The sequence below is a fragment of the Notamacropus eugenii genome, chromosome 1, assembly GCF_028372415.1.
Source record: "Notamacropus eugenii isolate mMacEug1 chromosome 1, mMacEug1.pri_v2, whole genome shotgun sequence".
Classification (NCBI taxonomy): Eukaryota; Metazoa; Chordata; class Mammalia; order Diprotodontia; family Macropodidae; genus Notamacropus; species Notamacropus eugenii.
In genome coordinates this window covers 676,572,884-676,598,248 of record NC_092872.1, presented here as the reverse complement: position 1 = coordinate 676,598,248, position 25,365 = coordinate 676,572,884, and the positions used below count along the sequence as shown (strand labels likewise).

The window sequence follows — 25,365 nt, the reverse complement described above, 5'->3', positions numbered from 1 at the left end:
CCTTGGTTCAAATTAAATTCAAGCCCAAATGGACATGCTGTTGGCAGTCTGGGTATTTATGTAGCTATTTATAATTGATGTCATTTCCAGTTTCCCACAGCGTGTTATTTCCTTTACAAAGTTTTCATCACATTCACGGCCCCTGTCATCCCCTCCCCTATTTCATTTCGTCCTAGTATTCTATCATTCTATTAATTTATTTCATTATGTCTCTGAAATTGAAAGTGGAAATGCCAGAAATGATCATCTGTGACACAAAACTTCCTTCACTTTGTTCCACCAATAAATAACAGTTGTTTTCAATATGAAAACAAAAACCAAAAAAATAAAAACAAACAGACCCAAGGTTTGCTCCCCTTCGCCCCTCCCTGGGAAAAGCCAAACTTGTCACTTTAGCCTGAAGATGCAGAGAAGTACACGGCTGATCTTTGTTTGATAGTAATTGCAAAACGTGTTTTCCTTTAAAAAAATTAATTAAAAACAGAAGATGAAATAAATATTTCAGACGACCGGCAGCAAAGTGGGAAAATACCATGTGTTTGGAGTTTTAGTGCCCTCGGAGTGCGGAAATTTATTTGCAGCAAGCAGAAAAGAGACAGCAGGCATAAAAATTCAGCAGATTCCCCCTAGTAAAATTATTTATCAAGCTAACAAGGGAGGAACCCTTCTAGTAACAACAAGCCAGTGAGGAAAAGACATGGCTTTATATTTTACCTTTGGGTTAGCGCACCAGTAAAAATGCCAACTGACAAGCTCTTCACATAAACATTTCTTTCTAAATGAGCTTCCTTGTTAGGGGGAAAAAACTTAGCTAAAAAGCACTATAGTCAACACAGAGAGAATTCTGGCCTGAACAGTCTTTTACCCTTTAATGCAAAAATCTTAGGCAAAACATAAAGATAATGGGAAATGTAAGTAAGGGATTTTAGAGAATCAATTAGTGATTCGTTTTGAAATTCCAAGAGTTGTGTTCACATTGTCATCAGTATCCCCCCCACTCATATGTTTACCCAGATGTCACCTTTCTGTAATATGTTTTTCAGTCTTGGTTTTGCTTCCACCTCTGCAAAAAATACATACACATACATATATCCCTACACACAGATACTGTACTGATGAGGGTTCCACTGCACTAGCCTCATCGCTATATTTTTCAAATATTTATTTTACAACCAAAGCCCCAAAGCCAGTTTTTACAGTTTAGTTTAACGATACCAAACTTTGATTATAAATTACAAGCCACTTTACTGCAGCTTGCAAAAGCAAAAAGAAAAAACTATTTTGAGCGGAAATCCTACAACAGTCCAATTCCAATTAAATTGTAAAGGAATAGTGAAAGATGCATTCCCTGAATAACTGCATTCTAAACAGCCTTGCAAATTTTCTCCTGTCGAATTGATAGTGGAGTCACACACTAGGAACTCTCCTTCCCTTGGACGAAAATTTGACAGTTTAACTATGGCAGTGTGCTAAAGGTTCCTTTTAATGGTGGGGACTCAGTGATACAGTAATACCCCGGTCACAGAGAAATAGTCGAGGTTCTCTCGGAGACTTAGGAGAAGAAAGCATCCAAAAAGAAGCGGTTTCAGCATCAAAATGCCAGTCAGTTGAAAACAGAGGAGAAAAACATAAACAAACTGTGCCTTCTTCTAGGCTCCTCCAAACAGGGGAACAGCTTTTCCCTGCCTCCGCAGAAGCTTCTAGCTTTGGCAGAGTAAGTGAGGTCTCCCACTCCCAGCGAGGATGGAGTGGTGTCCTTGACTTGCCAGGCCAAAGTCTCCAACTCCAACCCTATCCACCCAAACCTGATGGTGATGCTGAATGCTGCAAATGTGCCTATTTGTCTGTAGGGGACAGTCTGCAGCAACTGGAGTCTTAGGACACACCCATTATTTTCACACTGGTTCCTATCACTTGGGATAAAAAATTGAAAAACGTCTCCAGAAATGTGGAGATGTGCTCCCCACTCCCTACACACGCACACAGACAGAAAAGAATAAAAAAGCAGATTAATATCAAAATAATTCAGATATTCTAAATTGCCTCAGGTATCCAGGTTTCATCACCAGGGACCTCCTTATTGAGTAAGAATCTGAATTTTCCAAATTGTCAATTTACCCTGGTCCAGATTTAAAAAGCTAAACAATGCTGGATGTGCTATGGCTTTGGAGATACATCTTCTGCTTTCCCTTTATTTCTGAAACCTCATAGTGGTGATAAATGGAGAATAATATTACTTTCCTGGACCCAAATTACATTCCGATGTTACTTGCAGATCCCCCATTCTTCATGGCATCAAAATGAAGAAATAAAATAATAGAGAAAATAAAATAGTTAAAATAATAACTTGTCCATAAAGGGTTATTCAGTGGTGAGAGAGGAGAACAATGCTGCAGGATAGAGAAAGCAGTGCCCAGGAGCAGGGCAGGATGTTAGAGGGATGTGAGCGAATGGGAGACTTTATATTCATTGGCACTGTTTCTGGGAAGGACAAATGAATAAGGAAAACCCTTCCTCGTCCACCCCCCAAAAAGGTTCAATCCAACTCATTTTCACACCTATTCCCTTCCACCTCTCCCTCTCATCACCACCACCCCCCCCCTTTATACTTTACTGTATGGTAGAGAAAAATAACCATAAATTCAGGAACCATCCACAAAACAGCATCACACAGTAGCTGAGTTCTGGGCTACACACATTCCACTTGGACACAGGGTAACCTCCTGAGGTGGGGTTCAAAGGACCAGCTACTTGAGTACTGGTGCCCTTTGTCCAGCACAGCTCAGAAGCGATGCCCAGATGCCCCACTGGTGACTTGCTGGCTTCTCTCAATCAGCTGCTGCAGACCAGGTTCTCGTCAAGGTAATTCAGGTAATGCAATGCACCTGCAGTGTCTAAATGGGGACTGCAGATCTGCCAGGAAAAGAACTCTCCTAATCTCGCGTGTCATGCTCAAGGTGGCTAAGAGGCCTGTACTTGGCCTGAGTTCATGCAGCCTTGCCTAGCACTGAGTCAGAATGAAACTCCTTCCAATATATAAATACCCCAGCAGCTCACCCCAGCGGTATAGACTCCAGCCCTTTAATTAACCATCATCAGTAACAAAAGGTCTTTATTTTGATTAACACTGAAGGGGGTGGGGGGAAGGAACCCTGGCATTAGAGGACGTTTAAATAATTACACAACGCAGGCTAACTTGGCTGGAAGCAAAAGCAGCATGCAGGAGAGAAGAAAGGAACTTTGTCTGGGGAACCCAATTTAAACTAGGAATGACCTGTGGGTCAATTTTTCAGAGTATTTCAGATCAATTCAATTCTCACCTCCACTGCCTCTCCTGCTAGCAAATGAACTTACTGTGCTTTTCAATAGGTTGAAATGACTAAAAAGGAGCCTTGGCTAGCTGTGTGTGAATAACCAGTTATTAGATGATGTGTTGGGAGGAGGCAGGGATGGTGGAGGGGGTGTGGTGTGTGTGTGTGTGTGTGTGTGTGTGTGCGCGTGTGTGTATGCACACGCGCACCCGCACACTCCTCCTCCGTTTGCCTGCCTGCCTGCTTGTACCCCTCTTTTTTTGTCATTTTCACCTCACTGGTGATTAAGTGGTAGGGTGCTCTGGTGGATTGTTAATTAGGTGTTAATATCTGCAAGCAGCCTCCACCTGAGGTCATCCCTCAGAAGCTGGGCTGTCTCCAGTGACTGTACCTGTAATCCCCACTGCTACTTTGATTTCCACTCAACAGCTGGAGCGACTGTTTCTTCATGTCTGGTTTCATTTCCGATCTGAAATTATATGAGTGCTAATATCTTTATTATCTCTCCTGTAGAGCAGCCACGCTTGAAAGCGGGGCACAGCGGGCCATTTTCATTGGCTTATTTTTTTACCGTGGCGTTTTTCCAAACATTTCAAGCAAAAATCTTCCTGCTTAGCTAATTTATGGCTGAGAATTTCTTTGGAAGTCAGGAGGGTAAAAAAAGTTACAGTCTCTCTCTTTTTTGGGGGGGTGCTGTTGAGGAAATCAGAGCTACAAGCAGCAGGTGAAAAGAGTGGAAACATTGGGACCAGAAACTGACAATAAAGCCAGCGGGGTACCGGAGTTTTGGCAGGTGGTGTGTGTCTGTACACTCGCCTGTGTATGCATTGATAATGAAAGCTCTTCAAGGAGGCATCGTTGCGTTATAAGTAATGAGCTCTAGCTACTTTTTTTTTGCATTAGTCGTTTTGTTTCTTCCAAACACATAACATTTTTTTGCTCTTTATATCCACACCTCCCGGAAAGTCCCAGAGAGCTGACTAAGAATAATAGGAGTTCACGCAGCATCATTAGGCCCAGAGACCTGCAAATGCTTTACTACAATTAATTGATTAAATCAGCCAGGCGGGATTGGGCCCAGGCCTGAGTGGTTGAAAGAAATCTGGAGGCCATGTGAAAAATCAGGTGGGGGGAGAGGGGAGGAATGATTTAAATGGAAATTAAAAAGAAGACCCCAGCATTGGGCTTTTCCAGGCTGCCTGATGCTCCCTGCCATCATAATTTGTGTGAGGCTGACTTGAGAGCAGTGGTATGGACTCGATCAGGGTTCCATCCCATCCTGCTCTCAAGGCTGGCTGAAATCCTTCACTATCTTTCACTCTCTGAGGTGAGCCTTTAACTCCTAAGGGAATGTTGGGAAGCCAATGACTAGACGCGGAGAGAAGACAGACCAGTGCTATTCTAAAAGCGGTGCCCCACCCTGGCACCAAGGGCTCTTGGCTCTTTACAACAAAAGCTGCTTTGATTTCATTTCCAAATCTTTGTGAGCAAAAGAGGAAGAAAATATTTACCAAAAAGAAGATATCTATACAAGACTAAAAGAAGTACCTTTTTTAGCTCCTACCTCTTTGCTGGAAGCTGGAAACTGTGGGCTGAGGTTTTCAGGATAATGCCGAAATGATAAAAATCTTCCTAACACTTAACAAATACATGAATGTTTGTCTTCACAAAACCAAGTAAGGGAGGAGAGGAAAGGAGAGAAGAGGGAAGAGAATCCCTGTAATTATATCGCTCCATTTCTAGAGCGAAATGTTTATTAAAAGAATAAAAGATAGAGTCACTTGAACGAGCTGCTCCCAAAGGTAGCATGCAATCTGTAATCTAGTCACCAAGGATCGGAAGTACCTATCTTGCCCAAAATGCTCATGGACCAATCTGTTACACTTGGGCTTTTCTTGGCAAAGGTTCAGAAGGTCTTTGCTGAACAAGGGAAACCTGGAATGACCTTAGCTGTCATCATGCAGATCCGTGTATCATTCCATTTTTAAAACAAGGGAATCTGTTTGGAAGACCAACTTTCACCTAAGATTACCCTTAAGAAGAAAACCACCTAATCCAGATTGCCTAATTTCATACTGTTCAGATTGAAAAGCAAACGTCTGGGGCCAATTCTCCATCATTAGCAGAAAACTCATCCTTACATCCCACCCTAGCACGAAGGTCGAGTCACACCGCAGCTCATTTCCATGGAAACCACGGTGGCATAATCATTTACATGACACACCATCCCTGAAAAGTTTCCCTAGGGTCAAAGGGAGACAGTATGACATCCAGAAGTCCCACATGCCAGGATTTTGTTTTTGTGATCTAATGATAGAAAGTATTTTTAATATAGGGGGATCACTACGGCTCATCTGATTTGAACCAACCATTCTCTGTTTGTAAGGGTCTTAGAAACGCAGTCTTAGAAATGAATTAGTATGGGATAGCTCTCTGGGAGAGGGTAAAGAAAGGGATGCAGAGGAAATTCAGACCATGTTAAAATGAAAGATCAGAATAAAAATGTATTTAAAAATAAATGAATTAACATTTAGATTCAGAGACAACTCAAATTGATATTTTGGAGTGCATATTAGAACTGAAACATAGTCCAAATAATATTTCTAGGACCAAGGGAAGAGCAGCTCACTTTTCCCCAAAATGGCTGTGATCTATTTCAAGATCTTCAACAAGCCATAAGGCTTCATGTGGTTGAAATTAGCCGGGGCCTGCTGAGACAGTTGTCCACTGCTATAAGGCTCTACTACTAAATTCCTTTAACCAAATTGACTTTCTGAGAATAAACTAAGGAACCCTCTTGAGAGGATAAAATATTGGACTTTTCATATCTAAGCTTATAATTTCTAATATCCCTGAGAAACTTCATGGAATTGTCCTCCTCTTCCCCAAATTCCCCATCTGACCAAATGTCTTTCTTTTCCTTGTGCTCACCTGTCAATCATGTTCAAAGCTGAAATTTGATTTCTCCCCAACCAGTAACCTTATATGAAATATTACCATAGGGGTCAGGCCAACATGAACCTTGCCACAGAAGTTCATTAACTCCTGGTGGATCCGGTGTGTATTTGTTTCCAAGGATTAAAATCCTGGTGGCGAACAGGGAAGGATCACAATAGTTCAGGGCTGGCATTCAAACATTCCTCACAAAGGAAAGGGTGGGGTTGCAGAGACATCGAACAATGCATACACTAGTGAAACCCCAATAATATAAGGATACCCGAGCTTCCCTCTGGTGGGGGGTAGTCATCAAAAGTGATATATTTAAAATGAGACCCATATGAGCAGCCAAAAGAGGGCAATAAAATCAGAACCCTTCTATTACTCCTATTTCCTTGTGCCCTTTAAATAATTTTCCTTGTGAATATGTAGTAACCCTAGGGCAGTCTGACTTTTGGTCTCCCCATCCCCACACCCCCAACACCTGTAGTTCCTCTTGAAACCAAACCATATATTTCTCACAGATTTCCTGGCAAGCATCAATGCTGCTAAAATAAAATCAAACTTTCATTCCATTTGGGTGACAATGAGATTACCTCAAATCATGACCCAGAATAAATAAGGACCTGTGTGAGTGTGGGAGGGAGTCTGGCTTCTGAAAGCAAAGGTTTCATGATGAAATTGGCACAGCGATAGCCACGGAGGAAACTCCACGAACATGGCTAGATTTCATTTTTTCCATTATGCCTGATAAAAATCAGATTTTCTCTTCTTCCCCCTCTCCTCCCATGATCTACTTATGAACTTTTCTTCCCACCTCAATGACTGACCTACAATTAAGGTAAGGGTCTAGTTGAAGCTTTACATGTCCTATTTTTTGTTTTTATTTATTTTTGTTTTGGCTTAGAGGCAAGAGAGGAGAAGACATAGCTTGTTTGAAATCGAAAAATTTCCTACGTGTAGATATGACTAAGGAAAAATAAGGATTCCAATCATCTTTCCCTGTTATTCCCCAAATCCCCCCAATAATTTTTGCATGTATGTGTTAAGATCAGTCAAATACTGGATCTGTTCGGTATTGATTTAGATTTACTGATGTGGGACAGTGGGCCTGACCATTCCAAATGCCAAGTCCCTCATGAAGGTATATAGGTAAGTTAGGTGGATCAGAAGGAGGAAATGGGTCTGTTTTTTCCCCGAATATAGTTGTACAGAGAGAACTGGGCTACATGTGGATAAATAGCTGAAAATATACACATGCTGATTCGGTCATAGAAATTCATTCCCCGGCATCTCAGCCCTCTGCCATCTCTTTAGTTGGCAGGTGAAAACTGCAACCTGACACCATGCAAACAGACTTGAGCTTAGAGTTGGGGCCTAGGGAAAAAGAGACATGGCTCAATTGATTCCCCTTTGCCCTCCGACACAGGAATTCCTCAAATGGACAACTCACTGAAATGAATATAGTTCATGCAAAGGAATAGAAAAAAGTACCTTTTGGACTTCGGCAACAGGAATTCTCACATCACTGATGTGGAGGAGTCTCTTGGATACCTAATTTGGCAAATATATTAAAATAAACAAAATGAAATTAATAATAATTAAAAAACATTTTCAAAGACATCATGTAAATGGTTGCCTAATTGCTATATGTATCAGAATTAATCCAAACCAAGACTAATTTCATTTTAGGATGACTCAGGTAATATCTTTTAATACTATTGATGTAGGAGTGACATGGACCAGAAGGCAACAAGACTAAGAGACTTTCTTGTCCTTATGAGACTCGGCTGGAGGTACCCTGGTGGCATTAGATTTTCAGGTTTTAGGAAATCAAGATGACTATAGCTCGAAGTGGGAGGGAGGAAAGGGATGTCCCATTGGGATGGGTTCCAAAGATCCATAACAGAGGGACCTGAAAGCCTCCCATTTGACCCATAACTGACCCAAGAGTATCTGGAGTCATAGTACAGTAGATGATAGGTCCTGGTCTTCAAAACCCCAGAGTATCTTTCCTACCCCCCGATGTTTCTTCTGAAAGAATGAGCTAGTGCGTGTGTGCATGAAAATAATCCCCAATTCGATTACATTTTATTATCATTCTATTATTTATTTATTTATTTTATTAAAAAATAAATAATTTATTTATCATTATTCTATTACAATTCTATTACAATTACTACGGCCATTACACATTGGCTGATCCTGCTAACACTGCTAACTTTAATTACAGATGCTCTCTTAACAAATAGAACCATTTAGGTACTCCTTTTTTATTTATTAACTTACTCGCTATTTAAATTAGTAGCAGGGAGTGTTTGGAATGGTGATATGAAAATTAAACTGCTTGAAAAAAAAATCCATTCTGTTTCACAATGAATAACAAAGCCCAGTAATTCAAAGTAGTTAGCTTTCTATGGTTCAAAAAAAATCCTTATTGCTATTAGCTGTATTAATGTCAGTGGCAAAATAATTATCATTTACTGTACATAGCACATTATTTTCCAGACAGCAGTTTAATAACAAAACAGACCTGTCATTTCTCCCCGCACTTAGTCACACTATTCAAGTTCAGACTGTCAAAATATATTTAAAATCTAATTTAAAAAATTCAACACAGTTCCAGCAAATCTGTGTACAATAACTGTGATAAACCAATAAGTCAATCTACATCTTTCCCCCTAGCATGGCGAGTTAGTTATTTTTTTTTCCTCATCATCTCCTACATCTGTATTTCTACAATGTATAGGAAGGAATAGATTATACAAATGCACATGGTCAAACCTGTTTCAGTGAAGTAACTGGACCTAGAATTCCTTCTTTCTTTAAAATCTCTTTCATTATAATGTCCTCCTTTCAAGCCCCTCTCCCCCAATTATCTTTAAATGTCCTTTATCTAAATATTATGGTTCCGCCAGAACCTCTTGGATAAACAGATTTTAATAGCATCTCTCTGTGCTGCTGCATTTAGATTTCATGTATTCACTCCCATATCATGTTAATAATATTTAAGAAAAATCAAAACCTTAAACTTTCAAACCACATGTCTTTATTTCTACAGAGTCGTTATGGATCAGTGTCTTGTCACATTCGAATCTTTTCTCTCTCCTCAAACAAACACAAAAATAAACACGCGTACTCATAGAATTTTGTATTCGAATAGCAAACTGGTTTAATTTTATATAAGAAAATGTGTCTTCATCTTAAAAAGTCAACTTGAAACTGAACCACCAACTCAAAGTTAAATTTTTAGAAACTGATGCTTTTAGAAATCAAATGAATAGCCTTTGTGATCTCAAGCAAACATGAATAGAATATTTTAGTCATTTCATGATCTTCTTATAAACATCTATTGGATGGTGAGGAGGTGAAAAGTAGATAATTTCTCATGAGACAAATCTGTCTGTCTTAGAAGAAAATATTCTGTAGGAATCATAGAGCCAGAGACTGCTAGAAATGTCCCTCTGCCTTCCCGAGTACTCTGATCATCCTATAGATTATTTTGGGAGAAAAGGGCATTTTTCCCCAAAATCTTTTAAAGAAGAAACCTTTCTTAGCTCTCTGGCATCATTTTCTTCAAGATAATCTCTTCTTCCTTGCCAATGGGTAAATTCACTAATGACAGTATTAATGAACAAATTCAGTTTGAAAACAGGTAGTGGTGCCCAGGGTTCTCACATCAGAAGAAAACACGCAAGACTCCGGTTAGCTTGCCCTCTTTACCTTTACATTCTAGGCTGTGTCGAATCTGTGGACAACTGTCCCTCAGCTGGACCTTAACTCTCTAATCAAAGCCAGGGATCTGACGTAACAGAGCCAACGTTTCAAAACTCCAATCGGTTTGCTTAGTGATTGGGATAGTACTATTGGAAATTTTATTGATATCTTCAAGAAGTAGTTAAAAAAATTAACTTGTGCTAGGCCGTGGACTGAATGAAGATAAATAATCGCCGTGAAAATGTCCACCCACGTGGAGGCCTGCTTGCCACACTGTTGGCAAAGGAGCTTGGCTGAGGGAATGTTCGTGGCTGTAGCATGAGGTGCTCCTGAGAGGGAAGTTTCAGCCAATATAGCATGACACCAAATAAAAAGCTAAGCAGAATTATTAATTTAGCACCTGTGATCATTTTTATTTTACAAAGTAGGTACCTCATATTTATCTTTTAATAGCTTTTTCCCTCCGTGATATGCCACTTTCAGGACTTCCACCATAAAAGCAGATGAAAGCCCCCGTGCCTGAAACTGGAAAGACACGACTTTGGTCTTTTCACAGATTGAATCTCCGAGCAATGACTGATTTTTTCCTATGCTATCAAAATGTAATGTTTTATCTGACGCTGCAAAAGGGGAGAAAGGGTCTCCTATTCCAAAATCATTTTTTTCCGCTTCAGTGTGTTTGTCTTGACATTAGTAAGGCCTTCTATTTTAAACAGATTCAGGGGGTCCAAAGACGCTTCCCATCCCCTCTGAAAAAAATGCTGATCCCTTAAGAGAACGAACAATGCTAACATCTTGTCTCTGAAATTACAATCCATTTGGAGTCCATCCCTTTACATTACTGGGTCTTTTTCTCCTTTAAAAAAAAAATTAGGAATAGGAAATACAGGAAGCACATTAGGGACAGGAAGTAGTGTCCAGCCTGATGCTCAGTAGAGTTTCTTTTGACCTGTTTTATTTCATTAAGGCTATAAGGTCAGACCACACAAAAATGTAAATGCACTTAGGAAACCTTTTGCCAAAGCTTTCTAAAACATGTAGTATGATTTTTCCCCTTTTCCTCCCTTTCTTTTCTGAACTCAGGAAGGGAGAAAGAATTTAAAAAAAATTTTTGAAAACCAAACAAATTACTTGAAATGATTAAAAATGCACCTTAGTCCAAAGACAGGTTTAGGCATCAAACCCTAGCCTACTTTTAATTTTTTTTTATTCCTCCTCTGCTCCAACCCAGAGAGGTACCCATCCAGCCTTCTAGGATGCTATAGTCTGTTTAGGAAGATCATGGATTTAAAGGCGGGAGGAACCTTGAGAAATCATTCAGCCCAATTGGCAAATCTTTGAGATTTTCAGTTTTCTAAGCTACCCTCCCCTGAATGAAGTCATAATAAGAAACAATAAATATATGCTGACAACAGAACAGTGGGTCCCAGATAGGTTGGTGAGTACCCTAGGCCATGGAGTGTAATCAGAGGTACCCAACTTGGGGGATTGGAAGGTGGAGTTGGAAGAAGTGTGGCTGAGGACAAGGGACCTAAAGACCAGCCTAGGCTGCAGCTGATGTTCACAGTGTTCAACGTGGGCTTGTCTTGAATTCTTTGCAAGCAAAGCTAGCCTTTATTTCCTCTGCTCCCCCATCCCCACCCACACCAGCCAGGCCAAAGCTCCCATTTCTCCTTCTGCATTCAAGGACTAGCCATGAGTAGTGGGAAGCTGGCCATCCTGACATTTGACCCAAAGGCTCATAGTTGCAGGGTAGGTGGGAAGGGTAGGTATCTGGTGGGTCTAATTATGCGCAGTGAGAAGAAGCATCTTTGCCTTCTAAAGTGCAGAGGCTGCCTTAGTGATCTATGCAGGAAGTAAGCTGAGTGGCAGCCCTGACAACTGGGGTGGTGGTGGCAGGAGTGGGGAGCAGGAAGGATACTCAGTGAGGATGCTACCATGCCCTGTTTTGAACTCTGTGTTCCAAGTCTGGTTGGTTTGGGGAAGTCTTGAGCCTGGAACCACTACCATGTATTTAGGAGCTCATAGGTCTCTCTCTAGCACTTTGGGCCCTGCTCACCTCAGGCCTGGACTCAGTCTTTTACACAGAATAGAGGATGCTTCTGAGCTGCCTGTGAGTAAGAGTGTGTGTGTGTGTGTGTGTGTGTGTGTGTGTGTGTGTGTGTGCGTGCGCGTGCACACGTGCTCAACAGAGAGTGCACAGAGAAAGGCTGCAGTAGAGCTACAGAAGAGAGTAATCTTCAGTGGTAGGGGGAGGACTACATGAGAAAGGGGTAGTGATTCCCTTCCCTTCTGCCCTTCCTTCCTTTGGCATCAGGAACACTTGGTCTCCTTCAGCCCATGCCCAGCTCTGCCTCCTTACTACCTCAGAAACCAAATGAAGCATTCTGGAATGAGAGAAAATGTTAGATTTTGTGATAAGAGACAAGATAGAGTTCTTTCTAGACTTGGTTCAGCTGCTACATAGCCAGGATTCTAGGGGAGTCTCTTTCCTCTCTCTATATGTTAGTTTCCTCATCTGTAAAAAGCCTTTGTTACCAAGCTCCTAACTTCATAAAATTTTAAGCTATAAGGGCCAGAGTTTGATCATCTATGGACAATTTCTCCATGCCACACTGCGGATGGATGTGGGATCTTCTTCCTATGGTCATAAGTCCTTCTAAGAAGGCAAGGAAGCAGTTTGACTCTGGGAAAAGGTTGGAATTCCTGGTCCACAGTATCTGGGCTGTACTGCTAGTTCTGCATTCCTTTGGTCCAAGGAATAAGTAATCTCCAAGTTTACTTGTAGCCCCTAATGCCTCCCTAAACCCATAGTGAGATGAGAGGCACCCACTTCTCCTGAGTGGACAGAAAGCACAGGTCAGGTCAGGGGACGGTCTTTTTATGTAAGCAAAATAAGAACCTGCATAGCCATGTTCTTCCCATATCTGATCTGTGGGGGAATTCTGGGGACATTAGCCTATATTCTAGGGTGGGTCAGTCACCCCACAAACAAGGCCTTTCTGTTGTGAGCAAGGATTTCATAGTACTAAGTCTGGAATGAACACTTGATGATGAGTTGAGGCCATACAAATAGTCAATCCTAGTTATTAACATGTTCTCATCTTTCTTGGGGTTCTGAATTATGCCCCTTTTACTTCTGCCATTCAGCATCTTGGAAGCACCTGTGCTATGCACTCTGTGCTAGATTCTGATTTAAGTTTTTTGTTCTTCTTTTAATGTTCAAAGAAAAAGCAGGATGTTCTTTAGCCCTGGACTGGGACAAAGCACAGCAAATTTGGACTGTAGCTACACAGGAATATTAAATCCAGCCCCTACTCCTTGGTCTAAGACTCCACCCTGGGAGGGTCCACGAGAAGTCCAAATTCAGTGAATGCTGCCTCATCTTTTACCATCTTCTTATCAAGGTTTTCCCCTCCTGTCCCCTGCCTTTTGCTACCCCCAGAGGAAACTATCAAGACAAGTGGTGAGTTTGAGTATTAAGTTGGAAAGAGGTAAGAGTGATGATCAGAACACTGGCCAAGAGCGGAAAACTCCGAGCATCCGGGATGCACTGGATACAATGCTCATATCCAGGACTTCATTAGGCCTTTGCATTGGTCCTGGGGGAAATATAGGAAAGCCATTTCCTCTCTCCTACCTCCTCTCCCCAAACCTCCTCAGCACCCCCACAAGAATTAATGAGCCTTTCAAATCATAACTAAAGATCTAGAATGAAATTGTGGTCAAGGAAAGAATGCAATTTTGCAATCCAAAGTAATGATTCTAGGGAAGTTTTATTTAAAAAGAAAAAAAACCATCCAAAACAAACCAATTTAGTAGTACATAGGACAAAGGCTTGGAGATAATCTTTCATGATTTTGTGTAAGGAATGGTACAAATATGCCTAGAAATCACAACCTGTGCGTAAAAAGTGTATTTTGTAAGTATCCAGCCTCAAGACTTTGAATACAGAGTTCTTCAGATGTCGGGATCTAATTTCGTTTTCTTTAAAGATCTTATTTTTGTGGTGGACTATTTTGATCTTTTTATCCCAACTTTGCTCTATTGCCCAGGCATATGGAGAACACAGATGATTTAAAAAAATAGAACAATGACCAAAAAAAAAAAAAAAAAGGACAGACTTCCCATTGCTGTAAAACTATTTTGATAGTCATAAAAATATCGGTATAACAAGGCAAGCTGTTATGAAATATGATCACAATAAAAAATCTACAATACAACACTGTATTTGCAGATACTTTGAAAAATAAAGCATTATGGGGTAGTCTTTTCCAATTATGTGAGAAAACAGGTAGCTCCCTAGAATTTTGTAACAAAGGTAGGTGTGTGTGTGTGTGTGTGTGTGTGTGTGTGTGTGTGTGTGTGTATGTGTATCTGTCTGTCTCAAGAACATTTTAAAAGTTGCATCTTCAAGATGTTTGTTAATAACTGGCAGATGTGAATAGTATGGCCAAATACTGTCAAAAAAGCAGGTGGAAGTGAGGCTGCAAATTGAAGTCATTGCTAGCTGAGATCTCTGGAAGCTTGTTCCCCAGTCTTTGAGTTCCTTCCCTCCTTTCCCCTTCCCTCCTCTCTTCTCCCTTCCTCCCTCACTTGGAAACCCTTGCTCCTGACTGAGCCTAGACCACATCAGACCCAGAGCCTGGGCCCTGCTCCCTGATCTCTGCTCCGCCTCCGTGCACAGCAATTTGATCTGTTGGGTTGGGTTTTTGTTTCTCTGTAAAGGGTAGGGATGCTCACACATTTTTGCAGGACTGTAATTCTTTATGCCACAACAATCATGAGACAGGCTGGGAGACTGAGATTGTCTCACCCCATCTTCTACCCCCGCTGGAAAGAAACACTGCACAGAGCTGGGTTTGTTCAGCTGCTTGGGTGGAGCGATTCTTCCAGTGAATTCCCATTTTCTGGGGATGCATGATCTCTGGGTTTGGGAGATTTCAATCTAAAGCCAGACAGCAAAGGGGTCAGAAGGTATCTTATTAGAATGCTGCTCCAACTCAAATCTAAGTGCCTTCTTTGGAAGTTTGGTTTTCTTAGACCTCCTTAGAATTCCGTGTATCCCTGGAGTCCATAGCCGCCAATCTTTCCAAAGCTCAGGTTAGCCCCCTGGGGCCTACAGCCTCCAACCTCACTAAGACCTAGTGTAATTCTCCTCTCTGGAACCCACAGCCTCCAGCCTCTCTATTACCCACCCCCCTCCATATTTTCCTGCATAGGGCCCAGTGTCTTTGATTTTAGAGCAAGGACCAAGTGTGAAAGCAAACTATACTGTTTCCTTCCTGGACATCTTAACCACGGAGAGGACATGGGACCCAAATTATTCACTTGAAATCTTAGGGAAAAGCCAAAAGTGACCATAAGAGCCAAGCAGTCACTTCAGAGAAAGGGAACACAAGCTTCTAGCCAGTAGACATGTAAACAGGCAGCACAAACATGGACTTTTATTCTATGTTTAATATGAACAATCTAGAACTATTCTGTGGTACTACCCTTTCCTGTTTTATGCCATAGAACTAAATGATAGTTAAGGCTGGCCTGCAAAAAAAAAAAAACCTTTAATTTTTGGAAGAGGAGTTGTGTGCCCTATAATTCCATCTTATTTATCCCAAAAGAATCAAAATTGAAAATGCTATTCCATGTACAGGCTTTTTAATATATTTCCTCATTTGTTGTAATAGGAAGCTATATAAACTGCCTGTATTTTGATGCTGGAAGGACTATTAAAATGAATTTGTCTGCTAAAAAAATGCTTCAAAACACTCTGGTATCCTTCCTGGGTCTATCCATTTGTTTCTGGAGCTGCAGATTTTTGGATAAAAAACACTAAGAATGGCTAAGCCATGGATAATTGGAAGGTAATATGTCACGTTTGGGACAGTTACTACCAGCATAGCTCCATTTACCCTCTATTGACTTCAACTAACATTTGAACAGTGAAGTTTTAAATGTGAAGTTAGGTCTCCTAAAAGCCTCATGATTTTTTTTTAATATGGACTTGTTTTTAAAAAAATGAAATGCTGAAGTAAACAGGTGTGAAGTAGCAAGATCGGAAAGTTAATACCAGGAGCTTAGAAATAAATATAGACTATTTCCTTTTTGGGGGTAGCGGCACATGTCTAAAAGGTGCCCCATATGGGTATGGCTTTTGGACAGATGATTCTGATACAGGCACCATTTCCTCACTCAAATCAGGAAGTCCAGCCCCAATATAGTTGAGATAAATTATGGATAAAATTAAGAATGAGTTTTTAATTAAGAGAACTCTAATAAAGAGGGAGGAAATACTGAGGAACGCCGCCTAACAGAAGAGAAGACTCTTACAGTGTGCTTAAACTGAAAATCTGCTACTGCTGCCATTCAGGTATTTTTCATTCACAGCTATTTCTGTCAATTACAAAATGGGTTTTCACTGTGAAGAAATGCCATGCAGCACTGGTTAAATCCAAAGAGAAGGGGAGGGCTGTTCATTTTGAGGTCTCGCACCAGCACACTCACTTCTGGACTGAACAAGAAAATCATTTGTTTGGGAGAATTCAGATACTTTGTCTATCCCTCAATTAGAAGTCTTGGCCAGAGAAACCTAAGTCAGAGTTGTGAATTACTTCATAACATGATTCTTGCTACTATATATCATTTGGGAAAACTTTCTTTACGAAAGGAAAACTTGTTTAGATTTTAAAGATTTCTGCCAAAAAAAAAAATGTTTCTCATAGTTGTAGCTGGGAAAAAATCACTCACACATACCAAAAAACAACAAAAAAAGCAAAAACGCAGGCACCTTCCCATCTGCCCATGTCCTAAAGCAGAAGGAAGTCACTGGCATCCTGTACCCTGGAGTTAGCAAATAGGCTGAGTCTGGGACTTTTGCAGAACCCGGGCATCATTAAACTATGTGGAGGTTATTCCTTTCTTCTGACAAGCCAAATCGCCTAAAAAGAAGCTAAACTCTGATGAAGACAAGTGAGGCAGCTATTCTACAAAGACCATTTCTAGTACATAAATGATTTTTCACTGCACAGCATTCATGGAAGTTGTATTATAAGGACACATTTTGAAAATAGACACGGCCAAGAATTTCCGTACGTGTTGGGTCCTTCTGATGGCTCAAACTTTCTGGTAGTTCACTCGGGAGTTGGAATGAAAGGAATGTTAACACTATTTTACACAAAGATTCAAATACAGCCTAAGGGAAAAGCTATGCTTTTATGAATATGATTTTTTTCTTTTTTTAAAGATAGAGACTTATTAGTAAGGTACATCAACTGGCCTGAGTAACTAATTCTTTTCTAAAATGAATGTATTACAGGCTATATGACATAGTCTCTAAAAAGGTCCCTTGCTGGGTTTTATTTTAAATTGGTTTGCTTGCCAGACACTAAAAACAAACTCATCCTCCCATACCATTTTTTTCTATCACTTATTTGGCATATACATAGTACACGGCCAGGGCCTGCTTTAAACTAGTCATTCTATTAAATTGTTACCTAGATGTAGGATAGAATGTTTTAAGTCACTTGAAAAATGTATAAATAAAAGTGCTTTCAGGTATTCAACTGCAATACCTGTTTCCTGAATACTTTTCTATCAGGAAGGTTTGTTTTCAAAAAATTCATTAATGCCCCCAACTGTGGAGGTGTTTACAAAGGCTACTTCGGGAGAGCATGAACCCCTAGCCCTTGGATGAAAGCGAAACACAGGAGAGTAGAGAAAAAAACCTTCGAAGCATTAAGAAAAGTTACTCCCTTCACGATTAGCCAATGAAAGTAAGTTTGCCATTAAGATTGTATATTAACTAGAAATAAGCATCAATTAACTTGGCTGTAATTCTGGCACCATTATCCAATATGCGGTAAGATAAAAGGTCAGATGCCAGAGGGTACGCTTAACTGCCTTATAATGTTGAGTAGACAGGGTAAAGGAAAGGAGGTGGTGGTGGTAATAAAAGTATCCGAACTAGATGTCAGAGAGGACAACCTGTTATCTTTTAAAGAGTCCTCCATTTGCAGTAGCAATATTATCTTCTCTTTCAGAAAACCCATGTGGCCTGTGTTTTCCAAACAGTGCCGTTTTTGTCTTCTTTTCTAATAGGGCTTTGGGAGAAGTTTACAGAGTCCAATCGAAAGCTTTTGGAAAACAGTTACATGAATTTGTGTCATTCAAAATAGGTCAATGTTCAGGTGACCTCTCACTGAGAGGGAGCACAAGATTGGAGAAAGGGGGAAAAATATTCTAGCTGGTCTGACTACATACTATTTGGGCAAATTTAAATAAATCAAAACCCAACAGATGCTCAATGAAGGTATTCCTCTCTGCTCCCCATCCTGGTCATCCCTCAAATAACATAAAATCACCCCTCTCTGCCTGGGTAGGTAAACACCCTCCCCACCCCCACCCCCACCTCCACCCCCAGCTATACTTTTTTACTCAATAGATACAGTTTAAGACAGCTCTCTGCTTGGAGTTATGGCATTCACAACTTTTTTTAAAAGGTAAATGAAATGAAAGGTGTTGAAAAAATATTTTTGCTTCAGAAGTCCATAGTAAATCTCAGGCCTCTAACAAGAAAGCTATGTATGGTGTTTGGGGGGGGGGGGCGGTAAAAGGGGGCCCATCACCACTCACACACCAAAAACTGTTTATCTTTCATGTGAAATGAACACTTCAGCCCTAAACACCTGGTTTTCCACTGTCTGCCATCTCTTATTTGAAAAGTGATCAAACAACTGATCAAAATGAAAAAAGGGTCAGTATGAGGCAAACTCCTCTCTGTCCTGCCTCTCCTCTGGAGCGATGACAAGAGAGGACCGACCTCTGTGGCCTTAGTCATTTCCAAACAGAGAAGTTCGAACTAATCCCTGGAGAGGTCAAGATTCTGACCCCTGTTAAATATCACCGATTCCTAAGGGGTACCAAGAGCTCACTACAGTCTCTGCTTTACCCTGAATTCTTTCTCTCCAACTCTTGTATTAACTTTTGGCTGAAGGAAGGTTTGCTCTAAGGTCCTCCTTGGGGCAGGGAGTGGGGGTGGGGTGGGGGATGACTTTGCCCAGTTAAACTATACACTAAGAAACTTGAGTGCAGAATCCAAAATTGCAGTTTATTATTGTAGATTATTCTTTCTTTTGATATAACCAGAGTTGAAAATGAAAGAAAAAGCACAGAGGAACATCACACGTGGTTAGTTGAGTAACTCAAGATATAAAACAATTTTGCACAGCAAAATGTCAAAGAAAAATAACTGACAAGATTTTTTTAAATTTATTGTGGTAAGGTTTACTTTCCATTTTTTTTAAAAGACAGGATGTCAGTCCCTGAAAATAACATTCACTGATTATTGCCTTTAAAACTGTGGATTTGTTTGTTTTTTGAAGTTACAGAAAATCCAGTTCTGCACCACAATACAACTGTAAAAAAATCTGCATCATCGTAAAACTGTGCAGTAATGCCATCTTTTATAACTGCATAAATTTTATTAGCGTTCTAGACAGTTTTGCAATTTTTGTATTATATGCTTGCAGGTTATATCTTAGTGCAATTCAGTCCCCAATACTTTTCATTTTGAAAAAAGAAAACACATACATTTTGAATGTAAAATACCCCCTACAGATATAAATGGGGTGCTCCCCCTTTTAATACTTTGGTTCTCAAATACAGTCAATGGTATAGCAAGGACTACATATACCCAACTTATGTTTAAGTTGCAAGCACATGCTGGATAAGCTACTTTTAAACAGTCCCCTTGCAAACTTCTAACCCCCCCCTTTACATCACAACAGTAAACAATTTAGTGCATCAATCTTTTAAAAAATCTACAGCTAAAACAGACCTAACTCTTTCAAATTTATCTATAACATTCCTTTATCTGTAGCATACATTTTAACTGGGCTAACAGATTATAAAAACTAGAATTAAATTATATACCAGGAACCCATAGCATTCCATATTTGACAATGACCAAAAGGGGAAAAAATGGGGCAGATTTTATTTTTTTTTAAAAAATAAATTTTAGACTGCTTTTAGGCAACAGCACAATTTTAGTTCCCAAACTGGGTTGTTGCTCTTATTTAAACACCATGAAAAGTTCTTTAATTTTTGCCACATTAAATTATGAATCCATTCAGGCATCTTTGACAGGGAATGCCTTCAGTGCATTTAAGTGGAAGTCTGAAGTTTGAGGAACTCAAAGCAGTTTTAGAGCAGATGCAAACTTTCATGGGAAGGAGGGTCTAGGGTTGCATTTTTTTGCTTTTTCAATTCAAAAAAGTGATGAGGCAATAAACAGAAGTATGGATGCCATGCCATAATAGTCTCCAAGTCCATTTCCAAGCCAAAAAAAAAAAAAAGAAAAAAAAGAAAAATAATTATACCGTACATGTCCAGCATGCAGGCTTTTTATTAATATAACGTCTCTTTTTTCATAAAGTCTTTTGAAACAGTTAACAGTTCATTGTTGCTAAGACAAAGTTGCAAGCGTAATGCATGAGATGAGAATGAGTTTCTAATGGCAAACTAAAAGTCTCCAGTTTGGCAGGCTAAGGCCCAAACTCACATGTACACACCCGGAAGGAAGGCAGGCAGGCTGATTGATGCAGGCTTGAATTTTTGGCAGGTTGATCAGGATTGGTTTCTCTAGTTTAGCATAACAACGCTAAAAAACCGATGGGATTCAGCAAGCTGCAAGTCTACAACTTCACATTTCCGCAAACTCAATCTCACATGAAGAACTTAAGATGGGAAGGGGGGAAAAAAGAAAGAAAACTTTGATTTTTTTTCTTTTCTTTTTTTTTTCGGTGGGGTGGGAAGTGGGTGGGTGGTGGGTGGAAGATGAGTGGAGGCAACACAGCAAGTTCCCCCAAATAAATGTTTTTTAAAAGTACGAAACCAACAAACAAACAGAAAACAGAAACACTAGCTCAGGAACTGAAAAATACAAAAAAAAAAGTGAATGACGGTCGGTTTCAAAGGTGAGCCATGCTTCACATGAAGAACTCAGTTGGGATGTTTGAACATTGAGCAAGTGTTGGGGGGGGGGGGGTGTTAAAAAAAAATAGCGAACCAGTCATGGAGAATTTAAGGTTGGCAGTCGAGTGAGCCAGCCCCATTCCCTCCCCCACCAAAAACAAACAACTGCGACCACAGAACTCAGGGAAGGACTTTGTATGTTGGGTTTATGAGTGTTGCTTTAAAAAGAAAAGAAAGAAAGAAAAAAGGAAGGGGGAAAAAAACCCAATTGGGTGGTGGCCAGCTCTGTTCTTGGACTAGTAAGCCCCAAGCCCAGACCTCATTCACATGGAGAACTGATTAGGGTGGCAAGCTTGAATTGGAGTGTAAAACTCACATGAAAAACTCTGGAGACGACGGGTTGTCGCTGCTCGAGCCGTTTTCTCGGAAGCCGCTGCTGACCAACTTCTCGTATTTCTCTTTGTAGGCGTCCCGCTCCCGGACCAGCCTGGAGATCTCCTGTTTGAGGTGCTCCACTTGCTGCAGGAGCTGGTTCTTCTCCGACTCCAGGACGTGCCTCTGCTGGACCCTCTTGAAGCGGCACGACTGGGCATAGCCTCTGTTTTTAAGGGTCCTCCTCTTCTGTTTCAGCCGGATCACCTCCTCCTTGCTGACCCCCCGCAGCTGTCGGTTGAGCTCCCGCACGGACATGGTGACCAGCTGCTCGTCGGAGAAGCGGTCGTCGAAGTGCAGGCTGCCGTGCGGGTGAGGGTGCGGGTGCGAGTGAGGGTGCAAGGCGCCGGACCCCGCAGCCGAGCCGCCCCCGCCGCCGCCCCCGCCGCTGCCGCCGCCTCCGGACGAGCTGGAGCTGGACGAGCTGGAGGTGGAGCTGGACGAGCCGGGGCCCGAGGCGGCGGCGGCGGCCGCGGCGGCGGCGGCGGCGGCGGCCGCAGCTGCGGCGGAGGCGGCGGAGGCTGCGGGGGGCACGGCGCCCGGCGGGTGGTGGTGGCCCCCGGGGTGGTGGTGATGGTGGTGGTAGTGGGGCGCTCCGCTCTGCGCGGCGGCCGCCGCGATCACGGCCGACACCACGGCGGCGGCGGACGAGCCCACCTCCTCGGCGCCCAGGGAGCCCCCGGAGCCGGGCAGCGGCTGGCCGCGGGCGTAGCCATCGAAGCCGCCCTGGAGCTGGTGGCTGCTGCTGATGAGCGCTTCGACCGCGTCCTCGGGGCTGAAGCCCAGCGCCTCCGGGTTGAGCTGCTGCGGGTAGCCGGTCATCCAGTAGTAGTCTTCCAGGTGAGTCTTCTGGTCGCTCCCCGAGCCCGGGCTGGGCGCCGAGAAGCTGGGCGACGGGGGCACGGAGCTGCAGGGCGTGCTCATCGGCGTGGAGGACAGCGAGCCCCCGGCGATGAGGCGGCCGCACTGGCTGATGATGCGGTCCGTCTCCACCGGCTCCTTTTTCACTTCAAACTTCATCAGATCGAAGTCATTAACATATTCCATGGCCAGGGGACTGGTGGGCAGGTCGGAGCTGCTCATTGCCAGCTCTGATGCCATCCTCCTGCCGCCGCCGCCGCCGCCGCCGCTGCTCCTCCAGATGGGCTGAAGAAGGGGAGCCAGCGAACTGTGCTGAGTCGCCAGCGGGTGAGCCAGCTTGCCGGGAAGGATCTGCTTCGGCCTCTCGCTCCCCTCGCCCAACAGGCCCACCCGCAGCAAGCCCCCGCTCCCCACCCCCTCCGGCCGGCCGGGGCCCCCGCTCACGCCCGAGCGCGTCCCCCCTCCCCCCCGCGCGCCTCTGTGTGTGTGCGCGCGCGTGTGTGTGGGTCTGTGGGTCTGTGTCTCCGTGCGTGTGTGCGCCTCTGGGCTGGCTGGCTGGGTGGGTGGGTGTGTGCGAGTCTCCCTCTCCCTCTGCCTCGGTCTCAGTCTCTGTCCCTTCTCTTCTCCGGGACTCGGCTCTCCTACGGCACCAGGGGATGCGTCCCGGAGCGCCGCGGCTGCTGGCTTTGGGCCGCCGCCTTCCCACACCTCTTCGCTCCTTTTTGCATAGGGAGGACTGGCTCTCGGGGGGTTGCAGCTGGCCGCGGGGGCTGGGCTGGGGGGCGGCGGGCGTGCTGCGCTGTTGTGCTGCTGCTGCTGCTGCTGGCGCCGCTGCCTCTGCCGCTGCCGCTGCCGCTGCTGCCGCTGCTTCTGGGGCTGGATGGAAGACGGGAGCTCAGCACTTCATGCCTCTCTCTCTCTTTCTCTCTCTCTTCTCCTTTCTTTCTTCCCCCCTTCCCCACAGTGCAAAGTGCAAGGGAGAGGTGCGGCGGGGATGGCCAAGAGGAAAGCGAACTACTGGGGGAGGGGGGAGGGGAAGGGGGTTGGCTGAGAGGGAGTCAACTCAAATTCCGAAAGGGGGGAAAAAGTCAGCTCAGGCTACGGCTAGAAGATGAAAAATATTTTAAAGGCTCATCCAGCAAGAAGAGTTTAAAGCAATTGCTGAGTTTTATAGCAGTTCTGACGTAGCTGGGAAATTGACTCCGACTCCGGACCAATGAGGGACCTCAAAACCAGCCGCGATTAGCATAATAGTATAGAAACAAGGAAACTTTTCCGAGCTGTCAATCAGAGGCCAATCAGCTGACTGTCAGCTGGGACTAGGATTTTTAACCCTTCCCTGGACACATCCTTCCGGGGAAATGGGGGGTGGGGGGAGAGAAGAGAGTAGTTTTAATTAAGGTGAGAAGATTGATGAAAAGAGGGGTTGGACCTGGAGAAGGCCAAGGCACACTACTTTCCCTTTGCTTTAGGATCCCAAAGATCTCCAAGATCTGGGGATGTTGGACTCTCCTGGTTCTCACTGTCCATTTCTTTCTCGGACGCTTTCTTCTCGCTTTGTGGGAGCCTCGGGTTTGCTATCCATTCTCTGCCTCAGCGCTCTCTGAGCAGGTCAGGTGCCCCTGGGGTATCCTCCTCCTGTGCTCCTGGTCCCTCTTGCTGAGCCTCTGCAACCGGCAGCCCAAATATTCATTTGTTCGAACTTTGGAGTCGTCTATGCGGTCTCAGGTCCCTCTGACTGCAGAAGATCAGGGCAGTTTGCTCACCACCCCTGCTACCCAATCTCCCTACCTCGCAGCTCTCCTGCCGGTTTCTTAGTGTTTTCGTCCTTGCTTATCTCCGTCTCTCGTTTCTTACCTGCCTCTATCCCCTGCCTGTTAGCCTGCCCACCTGGCTCAGGCTTGGGAATCGATGCCTGGGTACGGAATGGGAGTCGATAGGTTCGATAGAAGTAGATTCGGGGAACCAGGAGGTGGAATTTCGTACTGGGACCAGCATCTGCCGCCAGTCTTTGCAGGACCTTGGGGATGGATCAAGGAGTCCCGGCACGTCAGTCCCTTTGGTTACGTTTTATTTTTCTCTTTTTAAAACATTTCGGAAGAAGCCCGGGCCCAGAGGGCTGGATGCAGTAGTGGGGCTACTGAGGCCCCTTGGGGAGTGTGTGTGTGTGTGTGTGTGTGTGTGTGTGTGTGTGTGTGTGTGTGTGAGAGAGAGAGAGAGAGAGAGAGAGAGAGAGAGAGAGAGAGAGAGAGAGAGAGAGAGAGAGAGAGAGAGAGAGAGAGTGTTCTCAAGAGTTAACTCAGGAACAGCTCCAGAGTTGCAGTAGCTGAACTCAGAACTAGCTCCCTTCTAGACTTTGCCTGTTAGTTCGGCCCTTTATTTACTCACCCCCCCCCCCCCTCTTTTTCTTTTTCCTTTCTCCACTCTTTTTCTCTTCTCTTTTTCCTTCCTCTCCATCTCTTTTTCTTATCTCTTTGTCTGTCTGTCTCTCTCTGAATCTCTCTCTCTCTCTCTTTCACACACACACACACACACACACACACACACACACACACACACACACACACACACACACATACACACACACCCTGGTGTAAGTATAATCCGACCTGCGTTTATCAGGGTGCTACGCCCTTTGCTCTTTCTCATTTAAGTTAATTATTTCGTACTTGATCATGGCATCGAGGGGAGCAGGAGCCCCCACCCACATGTGCTTCCCGACAAGGGTTAAATTGTAAACAGGGCTCTTGGATTTGCCCGGGAATTGGGGTGGTGGTGTGCTGGAAAGGACGCCCCTTCCTCCTTTGCTGCACATGCTAATAACTAATTCAATGTATTGGATCGATTCTTTTTCGACTTTATGCAGAAACTCTGTTTCTAAGATTTTAAAGCTATAGGCCAGAGGAAGGCAGAGATTTGGGGGTGTGGGGAAGAATCCTGTATAAAAGAGGACACTGCCTTGGCAAGACTCGGGCCCAAAGCTTGGAGCTTTGGTTTTCTTAATTAATGAAGTGCATCGAGAGCTGTTTATATTTATTTTACTTTTTTTTTGGCAAGTGGTGGAGGGGGTTTGAACAAAAATGTGAAAATCGAGAAGGAGCGAGGAGTGAAAACCATTGTTGGATGCACTTGGTTTTAA

The 25,365-nt window shown here is 43.2% G+C and overlaps 1 protein-coding gene across 3 annotated transcripts in view; it reads right to left on the bottom strand.

The window, feature by feature from the left end:
* MAF (MAF bZIP transcription factor) overlaps positions 1-24,559 on the bottom strand; it is a 489,475-nt gene extending 464,916 nt beyond the window's left edge. Inside the window, exons 1-2 of one of the 3 annotated variants that reach the window (XM_072636398.1) lie at positions 21,310-24,559; positions 7,743-7,802 (exon numbers count right to left, since the gene is read on the bottom strand). In XM_072636398.1, the coding sequence (XP_072492499.1) occupies positions 7,769-7,802; positions 21,310-22,466 (1,191 nt within the window). In that variant the 5' untranslated portion in view covers positions 22,467-24,559 and the 3' untranslated portion in view covers positions 7,743-7,768. Of the gene's footprint in view, positions 1-7,742; positions 7,803-19,047; positions 20,696-21,309 lie in introns of those variants that run through there. The other 2 variants (XM_072636388.1, XM_072636382.1) reach the window with 2 other exon arrangements.
* Positions 24,560-25,365: the final 806 nt, after the last annotated feature.